This window comes from Siphateles boraxobius, unplaced genomic scaffold (genome assembly GCF_051911475.1).
Source record: "Siphateles boraxobius isolate OS27281-9 unplaced genomic scaffold, OSU_SipBor_1 22, whole genome shotgun sequence".
Lineage (NCBI taxonomy): Eukaryota > Metazoa > Chordata > Actinopteri > Cypriniformes > Leuciscidae > Siphateles > Siphateles boraxobius.
Window position 1 is genome coordinate 9,528,556 of NW_027508833.1, and position 10,156 is coordinate 9,538,711.

The 10,156-nt window shown below is 36.2% G+C and overlaps 1 protein-coding gene across 2 annotated transcripts; it reads right to left on the reverse strand.

Moving 5' to 3' along the window:
• Positions 1 to 1,659: 1,659 nt before the first annotated feature.
• On the reverse strand, positions 1,660 to 9,600 carry ccr6b (chemokine (C-C motif) receptor 6b). Of its 2 annotated transcripts, none has more exons than XM_077238589.1 (2): positions 9,487 to 9,600; positions 1,660 to 3,634 (listed from the first exon to the last, which is right to left on the reverse strand). In XM_077238589.1, exons 1-2 carry the CDS (start codon positions 9,538 to 9,540, stop codon positions 2,555 to 2,557), a joined length of 1,134 nt encoding a protein of 377 aa, XP_077094704.1. In that variant the 5' UTR covers positions 9,541 to 9,600; the 3' UTR covers positions 1,660 to 2,554. The 2 variants fall into 2 exon arrangements, with proteins under 2 accessions (XP_077094704.1, XP_077094705.1); XM_077238590.1 differs by lacking the exon at positions 9,487 to 9,600 and adding an exon at positions 8,386 to 8,690.
• Positions 9,601 to 10,156: the final 556 nt, after the last annotated feature.

Here is a 10,156-nt window from a genome sequence, read left to right on the forward strand (position 1 = left end):
CCTATCCACACTTTGTGAAGATATGATTAGATAGAGGGCCTCCTTTCTGACCACAGGGCCAAAAGTCCCTGTCTAAGACTCCAGAGGAAGAGTTCAAAACTAGCTATCAAGTACTACAATGCTACAAAATACAACATTGCCTCTGTTGTATTTGCATCCATCCCAAAAGACATCTGCCTCTGGTAATAAAATTAAAAACCATTTGCCATATGCTTGACATTTTTGGCAACAAGGAAGTGAAGGAGACATAAGCACATAGGTCACATACTGTCAAGACTCTATTGTGAGTTCATTTTAGACTAGGAAATACATATAAATTAATTTAAAAAATATATATATAGCATTGTACATCCAAATGTATTCTAAAGTTTTTGGTCATTTTTAATGCACATTTTGTAATTAAAAAACTCAAAGACCAAAAAAATCTGTGTTATGCATAAAAGTCCTTTTAGGGGATTCATATGTTTTGTGTAGCTGCAACATATTCAATAGTCTTTTGGCCTGTGTTTTACGTTGATGTTAAAAGACAGGGAGGAAAAGATGTATCTTTTCCAGAAAGTATTGATGATGAATAATCATACTACAACCAGAGGTCAAATGTTCCAAAAATGATGACTAAATAGGTCAAAATCGAGTTACGTGTGGAAAGTGTGAGCTACACTGAAAGAGAAGAGTCGATTATCACTTGTGCTACGATCATTGATTTGGAACAATGTTAAAGGGTTTTTTTTTCTTTTCTTTTCGTTTTTTGAAACACTAAGGTATAGTTTCACTACTTTCCAGGCAGTGAAGTTGCATCTGAATTTGTGTCAAGATTTTGACATTTTCACATAATAAGTTTCAAATTAAATATAGTAGCACAAGATGAAATGGAATGTTAATAAAGCTTTTTAATGTTTAAAAAAAAAAAAAAAACACTAAGACCTTTTCACTACTTTTCAGATAGTGAAAGCGCATTTGTAAGTGTGTGAAGTTTCAGACAATTTGTCAAAAATAATTTACCCTAATAAGTCGGTTATAAATAATGGCACCCTAAAAATGTCAAAGGTCAGATTTTGAAAACTAATTTTGGACAATGATTTTAGTCTTAAGTATATGTAAAACTTAGTCCCATAGATGGTTAATCAATTTCACAAACCTCAGATCTCATAGAGCACTGTCTCAGTTTCATGATTATACACAGTGAAACTATTGTTCAATCAACAAATCAGGCAGAATAGTCAGAAATAATAGTCATCTTTTTTAAATTGAATATCTTATTAAAACCTTTAGACAAAATCAATTTTAAAAATGCATGTTTTTTTGTTTAATATGTATTATATAATGGGTTTTTGTGGCTCATATAGTCTGATATAGTGAGAATATGGAGCTCAAACTCAAGGAGGAAAAAACACTTGCAATTTGGTGCAGATACTGATATTTAGACTAAATGTAAGATGAAATTCTGATGCTTGTAATGTAAATCAATGAGATCTTTATATCAGTATAACAGATACATACATAAAATGCATATAAATATCAGCTGTCACTCTATATCTGCAAATAATATGTCTTAAGATGAAATTTAAATGCTTGTTTTTAAAATGAAAGCTCTGCAGTTTTAAAACATATAATGCAATGTAATACAATGATAATTGAGGGATGAACAAATGAACCTTATAAAGTTATTCTCATGTTTACTTTATTTAAAAAAAATCAGTACAGATTTCACAGCAGAAGACATGTGAAGCACTCGCTAAAGTGGCACATTTGTACAACTAAACTATATAAAAAGTATAAACTATCAATCAGACGACAGAATGATTGTAGTAGATTATGTGCAACAGGTTTTCAGCAAAGTTTTGATCATGTTGATCATTTACAGGCCTTAGAAATTGAGTATCGAATATGGTACATTAGGCTTTAGGGTTAATAAAGTTTAAATGTTTTGGTTTTCTTGTTAAAGCTTGTTTTGTATATTGCAATGATATGTTATATTGAGCCATTCTGGACTCATATGGTTTAATAGCACATTGTTGACAAGGCTGGTAAGCATTTGCCTTGCAAATCAGATATCGGCTGTAGAAGTCGACCCACAGTAAAGTTACGGTAAAACACATTTGAATAAGACAATGAAGAAAACATCACAACATTTTGCTTACAAACAAAAATATTTCTCATATTTTTCATATCACGAATTCAAAAGAAAGTTTTGGAACACTTTACAATAAAGTTAAAACACTTCTTAGTCTTAGTTCATGTTACTTGCAACATTTACTAATGCATTCTTTTAAAATCAAAGGTTGTATGTTAACATCATTTAATGAACCTGAGATGACTGGAACTGACAAGCAATAGAACATTAGCATATTATTAAACATATTCTTGGATGTAAATAATCCCTTACTGTAGCAAAAGTATTGCTCATTACAAGGTAATGTAAATGCATTAACTAATGGCACCTTATTGTACAGTTACCAAAATATTTAGCATATAACATTACTTGGTAAATCATACTCAGAATCATTCACTGCTTTCTTGAGAACAACCAGACAGCAATCACTCGAAAATGTTGTCACATTGTAAATGACGATTGGTTGTCATGTTTTTGTTCTACAACGGTTTTCATTGCCGATACGTACAAGTCAGAGGTCTGTTGAGAGGAGCGTCCCGAGTAAATGTACCGTTTCCCCAGGCACCGCAAGTCCTGTAGAATCTGACAGAAGTGGCTCCTGAATTTAACCCCAATGAAGGCGTACAGAATGGGATTTAGACAACAGTGAAGGAAAGCTAGGCTCCTGCTGATGGACAGCGTCATCAGAGTCAGCTGTTCCTCCTTGCAGGCTCTCTCAGTGAACAGTTTACTGATGTAGACGAGGAGCGCCACGTTGTAAGGCAGATGGCAAAGGACAAAAACAGAGACCACGGCCAAAACCACTCGGACCGCCTTGTGCTTCTGGAAGGTTTTTGCCTTGAGCAGCGTCGCAATGATCCACGAGTAGCAGAATATCATGACCATCAACGGCACCAAGAACCCGACGAGCATCTGCATGCTGGGAATCAGGATCTTCATTAGAATGGCGGTTTCGGGCTTCTCAAAGATGTTGACGCATTCGTTCTGTTCCATTTTGTAATATATGAGCGTAGGCAAAGACAAAATGAATGCAAGCAGCCATATGACCAGGCAGATGAGGCGGCTGTACGCTCGAGCTTGCGATCGAATCCGGACGGATCGTGTGGCTTTGACGATGGAGATGTAGCGGTCGCCGCTAATGCAGGCTAGCAGGAGCGTACTACTGTAAACATTAATGCTGTAGGCGGCTCTCAGCAACTTACAGGCCCATGTGCCCATGCTCCAACTGTACTGTTCGTTGTATATGATCAGCGGAAGGGCCACGACGAAGAGGAGATCCGCTAATGCCACGTTAACCAGGAAGATATCGGTCATGGTTTTGGCTTTCCTGTAGAAGGTGTACGTTACGAGGACCAACACGTTGCCCACCAAGCCGAGAGCACAAATCAAGGAGTAGATGTACGTTTGGATGTTCACTTCATCCTTGTTGTACCCCGTCAGGTTACAAGGCACTGCTTCGTAATCCTCATTTCCATCATAAGAGTAGTAATCCATTTCGTCATCCATATTTGTACGATTGACCTTGAGAGGAAAGAGAGCGATGGAGTGAAATTAAAAAGAGCATCATAGAAACCACACAGTACTATGACAACTTTTGCATATCAGACAGAAGCTCGTGCCATAATTGTTTTGAATGGGCACTTTAATATTATCTGCAAGTACAGTAAAGATTTAATGTAATAAAAGGGCCACTTAAAGAGAGTACACTTTCACGATTGTTTCTTAAATGCTCTAGTGCACTTTACACAAGGTGCACTTTGCAATGTCAAATTAAAAGATTTACTTTGAAGTACATTTTAAAACACTGTTTTAATAATCAGTGATTAAAGAAGTACATTTTTTACGAAAAATGAATTGTGTACGCGCTTACTAACATGCATTACATAAAAATTACATACAATTTTAGTCTATTTTAGTTTACCATCAACGCTTATCTGACATTCGGCAAGACACTTCAACCATATTTAGAAGACTGTAGTTGTAATTATGAAATGACATATAGAGATGTACTTAAGTGGGTCATTTTCATTTAAGTGAAATTAACATTTCAATACATTTCGTAACTTCACACTTAAGTACAGTTATAATAAAAATTATTCAACCCCCATTGCAAATCAGATTTCTTGGCAAAATTTACAGAATTTTAGCTGTTTGCAATGATCAGATCAAACAATGGTAATTGAAATAGCCCAACACAACAAATGTTTCAAGTGGTTTCCCCAAATTTAACTGAAAATGCAACTTTTAATGACTTCTGCAGTCTCAAAATGAATCATGCTTCACCAGTTGGATTATTGTTTTTATCTCTGAGCGTTATTGGGACCTTGTGTGCTTAACTGAAACATGGCACAAAGAGTCCTGGCCCTGTTTACACTGCAGGTCCTGATGCCCAATTTTGATTTGTTGCCTAAATACAATTTTTTTGACCGTCCATTTACATGTTCTTTCAATTGTGACCCATTTTCGATTTGTGCGTTTACACTTGACATACTATATGAAACATCGCGCATGCTTAAAGGGGGTTCTTGCACAGATAGACGAACACAAAATATGCTTGATGCTAGTTTTGCGATATATGCAAAGTTTGCTAAACATCACCATGATTTTGAGAAGGAGGAGGACGAAAAGGGCCATCATTGCAGCCCATGCGCTTCAGTTATTGTGTGCGAGAGAGATCTCAGGACTGGTGGGAACATACAACACGATCTCATTAAAGTACCGATATATACCACTAATTTTATTTCTCATGCCATTTGTATGCCAAAACTAGTTTTTGCGTGCATGATACACACTGTAAAGCCCTTGGGTAGGATTAGGGGTGTGGAGTGCGTGCATATTACACGCCATAAAGTGCATATCAAATGCACGCGAAAAAGGCCTATCATATGCACGCAAAAAATATTTTTGGTGTAAATGGCATGAGAAATAAAATTCATGCTATAGATATGCACTTTCATGAGATCGTGGTGGGCTTTAACGAGGAGCAGTGGGTCCGAATTGAGTGTAAACGAGGCCGACCCGCCAAATTTGGATTATTTGATCTCCTGCGACCTTCTGGTAGAGGTGGGGGTATCATTGTGTATCCACGACATAATATGCAACCGATAAGAGAATAATTTAATAAAAATTTAAGCTAAAGCCTATAGTCGCAGCAGCCGCCGCCTCATACGCTGACCAATCAAATGGGAAACACACAAATTGAGGAACAGCTATGTTCGTGCACAGCAGGGTAAGTGAAATGTGAAACTAATCTAATAATTATAAATCAAACAGTTTATCCATAAATCTCGTGGAATAACACTAACACCGGGAGAGCCGCGATCGGATTGGGTTAAAGTTACTCAGTCAGGGGTAACTTAGTAGGCTGTCGATAAACAAAATGCTAAAATATATTTTAAAGTATGTCAATGAGCCTCCGTCTTGTCTTTAAACGTCTTATTTTACGTTAAAATGTGCATTATGAACAAAGAACCGTAATTATTTCCAACTTCCAAGCAATAGGTATTTTTGTCAATCCTGTTGACATTTAGTTGTGAATGGGGTCTCCCACACTGCTTGATCCACGCCCGTCATTTCTCCCCTTGGCTTTTCGGGAAGGAAAAAATTTCACTCCCCCATCCAAACTTTTAGGATACCGGATATCAGAATTGCACAATCCATACGCACAACGCTTCAGCATGTTTCCCTCGCTCGAAACCTTGCCAGACCTCCCGTGCCTAGTTAGGGTTGCTAAGACACGATTGGCCAGTGGCGGTTTTCAGGCGTGGCTTAGCGAAGGGTCAATTGTACTCTCATCTTACTGCAAACAATCTTTCTGAGGCCCTTCAATCTGGCTTCCCTAAATTCCACAGCACTGAAACTGCATTAGTTAAGGCATGATTTGACGAAATGATTATGATCGTATGACAAATGATTTGTTAATTTCTTTGTACTCTGGCTGTCTTCCAATTTTGATTCTCCTTGATTTCAGTGCCGCTTTTGACACTGTAGATCACTCTTTTTTAATCATCTGTTTAGAGACTGTCTTTAGTGATTCTGATACTGCACTAAACTGGTTTAAGTCATACCTTTCAAATCGAAAGCAGTTTGTTGCTATGGGTGGTTGCAGATCTGAGGTTGGTGTGGTGCAATCTGGTGTTCCTCAGAGATCAATTCTGGGCCCTTTACTCTTCTGCATCTACATTTGGTCACTTGGTCAACTTTCATTCTTATGCAGATGATAATATGGCTGTGTATTGCATTTCTGAGAAAAAAACAAACAAACAAAAAAACGATGTCTCAAAATTGTCTTTGTCTAAACAGTGACAAGACTGAGGTTATACTTATTGGTTCAGCCCACCAGCTACATTAAGCTGGGTCTTTAACTTTAAATGTGGATGGCTCTATCTTAAGGTTTCAAGCGATATAAACAAAAATTTAGGGGGTGGTATTTGATGCTAATTTAACATTTGATCCTCATTTCCAGAATACTGTCAAAACGTCTTTTTTCACCTTAGAAACATTGCCAGACTGTGTCCTACGTTGTTATTTACGATGGCTGAAAAGTTCATTAACATTATTGTATATTTTTGTATTGATCATGGCAATGCTCTAAGGGCTGGAGTTCTGAGTTCTAAAAAAAAACTGCCATCAGAATCCTGACTAGGACCAGGACAAGGGATCACTCCTATGTTGGAGTCCTTACTCTGGCTTTGTGTTGATTTTAAAATTCTCATGCTTAACTATAAGGCTTTGCATGGTTTGTCTCCTCAATATTTGTCAGTTACTATCTATCCTTAATCCCTGAAGCTGGTCATTTAACTGCCCACCAACTCGTTTAAGATGATAAGATGGATGATATGGCTTTCTCTTCATTTGCTCCAAAATGATGGAGCTTTCTGCCCTCTGACAGGCAAACAGAATCTCTTAGTGTTTATAAATCTTCCGTCAAAACATACTTTTTTAGGGTATTTATTTGATTACTTCTAAAAAAATTTCTATACTATTTTTATTGAATTGTTTTATAACATATTTTATTTTATTTTTGTATTGTATATCTGAATGTACTTTTTATCATTTTATGAATGCATTTCTTTTATATTATTTTATTTCCTTTGTTTTTCTTATTTTTGTGAAGAGCTTTGAGATGTGACTTTTAAAGGCACTTTAGAAAATAAAGTTTATTATTATTATTATTATTATTATTATTATTATTATTATTATTATTATTATTATTATTATTATTATAACAGCAAAAGGGTGTTCTACTAAGTAGTAAAAATGCTTGCCATGAAGGGGTCGAATAATTTTGAGACTGCAGAAGTCATTAAAAGTTAAGTTTTCAGATGAATTTGGAGGGACCACTTGAAACATTATTTCAATTTCAAACATTATTCACAGAATTATTATTTAGTATTATAATTAACTATTATTTCCATAGTACAGTAGATACTTTTTAAAGTACGGTAAACTTTTTACACAAGGGATTACAAGTTTTGCCTAATTGCATGTGTGAGAGGGAAGCTATGCAAATATTTCTGCATCATGTTTGCGTCTGTATGGATATCAGATAAGATAATGACACCAGTCATAATGAAAGATGTTTGTGTCCTTGTTTAAAATGTGTCTTGTTTAAGGACCATATCAGACATACACAGTACTGTAGGTATATTTCTGCACATTCTGAATGCTACTTCTTCTTTTTAAGTATATTTAAGATATAAATATTTTACGTTTTAAGTAATACTCACTCTTTGTTGATTAAAACATAGTAATACAGGGGAAATTAAGTATTCGTTTTGTTAAGAAACCTATGCCCAGGGACAATTCATCCCAGCGTCCAGTATTTAAGCATAAAGCATAGCCAGAAATTACTGTTTAAAAGACAACAAATAATCACTTATATTATGGATCTCACTGTACTGACACTATCAGATGAGAATGACAGTAACTTTGCAACATCGACATTGTTATTGAACTGACTTGAGCGGAATTATGCTCTATAGTCTTCTGTAGAGCACCGGTACAGCTGTTTTTATTCATAATTGATGAATTGTAAAACATTAACATTGTTATTTTCCTGTGTATTAATGTGAAACTGCTTTGATACTATCTGTATTGAATTAACTGTTGTATAAATATGTTATATAAATATGTCCAAACTTTCATTCTAACCAAACTTTGACTTGAATAAAAGCTAAATTTTTCCACATTCCTAATAGCACATTTGTGTATAATCTACTGTGAACAAATGCACTTTTATCAAATTAATGTCTGTGTTTAAAATACTGTACCTAAAAGCGGCCTCTTCTTTAAAGTTCTTCTGACTGATTTGAGAGGAGAGGAATAATTCACGTCCAGTTCACTTGTGACACACCTGCTTCAGTGTTGCGTTCCTCTGGCCGTTCCTTTATGTTTATACAGACCGGCCCATATGTGAGATCATGTGGTATTGTCACAAACACAGACAGCTTTGATAAAATGTCTCTGTTGTTTCCATGGTTCTGCTATCTGATAAAGCTTATTTTTTATGCTCTTTCTTCCACCTACACCAATGAGAAAGTTAATTTGACTTTAAGCCCACATGGAAAGCTTTGATCTCTCAAATATGTGCAAGTCTGTCAAATTACACTTCTACGCGTGTGCCATATTTGTACTTATTAAAATCCAAAATGTGAATGTAATTTCAACAGCAGCACAACCTTACTGCATAATAGTTGTTGTATGTTGTACATATAATATAGCACATACCTTTAAAGAGAGAGAGAGAGAGAGATGTGACCCTGTAATTACAACTTCCATGTCACCCAACAGATGTAACTATAGCCTGTATGTCTGACAGCACAGCTTACATGAACAGCTTATGGAAAAACAAAATCTATTAATGATTCCATGGTAGTTCCATTACCAGACTTATTGCATACGTTATGTTTTCCAGCTTCTAGTCATTTATTGTGCATGCTACATTATATTTACTAGTTGTTATTTTATCTTAATAAAATTGAGATATGTGATGCATGGGATTGGGACCATAGGGTTTAACCAAAATCTAAATGAAGCTATCAGCAACATTAGTTTGCATTAAGTTTTGTAAACACTAGCCAGTCTGTTAACATTAATATTTGCAAGCCTCCATGTTTGGTAGCAAATCTATGCATGATTCCATGGTAAACCATATTGCATTAGTTGTTTTCTAGATTCTTGTCATTCATTTTACATGCTACCTTATATATTCCAGTTTTCAGGTTAGCAACCTTGTTTTTGCATATTCTAAGCTAGCTGTAATTTAAACCCCCATTTGGCTGCTACATTCCCAGCATTAGCAAACGTTAGCTAGTCTGTAAACATGAATATTTGCAAGCCTCCAGGCACAGACGTCACACTTTAAATCCTACCTGTTGCCTTTCACCATCAACTTTTAGCTGCTGTCGCATCCCTTGACATGCCATCTCCTTTTCCCTTTCTTTTTCTATTTTATAGCCCTCAACTGCTTTTTTGCTTTATCCATCTTTCTCACAACTCACAACTCTCAATAACTCACAACTCGTACCTATTCGCTCAGCGCTCACAGCGACCCCGCCTGTTCGCGATATTGAATGTCCTAATGCAGTCTGAACTTGTTCATTTACTAGTAAAAACATCTGTCATCCACTAAATCTCCACTTCTTACTCCTACTGCCTACAACAGGACTCTTGGATCAAGGAGAATGTACTCCCAGTGTCAAGCATGGCATGGAAATATCAGCCATGTAGAAGAGCAGGCAGGGTAAGCATCCTCATCTCTTGTTTACTGGGCTGGGTAAAAAATGGTTCAGACTGTATGGTATCAGTACTTGCCATTGATGACTGGGTGGATGGACATTGTACGTGCTGATTATTCTTCCTTAGGGATTCTGAATTTATGCTGCTGTAATATTTTTTTGATTCCTCAAAGTCCCTTTCAATCTGGGTTCCAATCCTTACCAGCTCACCCACACTCTTCACTGTTCCTCGAAGCAAAGTGGCTAGCCTGGGGTTACAGTTCCTTAGAATAGCTTGGATGACTTCCTTTTCAGGCATGTCCCT

Excerpts from the sequence above, each read along its gene's own strand:
- ccr6b (XM_077238589.1), bottom strand. The coding sequence starts at position 9,540 with ATGGCATGTCAAGGGATGCGACAGCAGCTAAAAGTTGATGGTGAAAGG. Across the intron at positions 3,635-9,486 it reads TTGATGGTGAAAGGCAACAG|GTCAATCGTACAAATATGGA; the intron begins GTAGGATTTAAA and ends TTTCCTCTCAAG.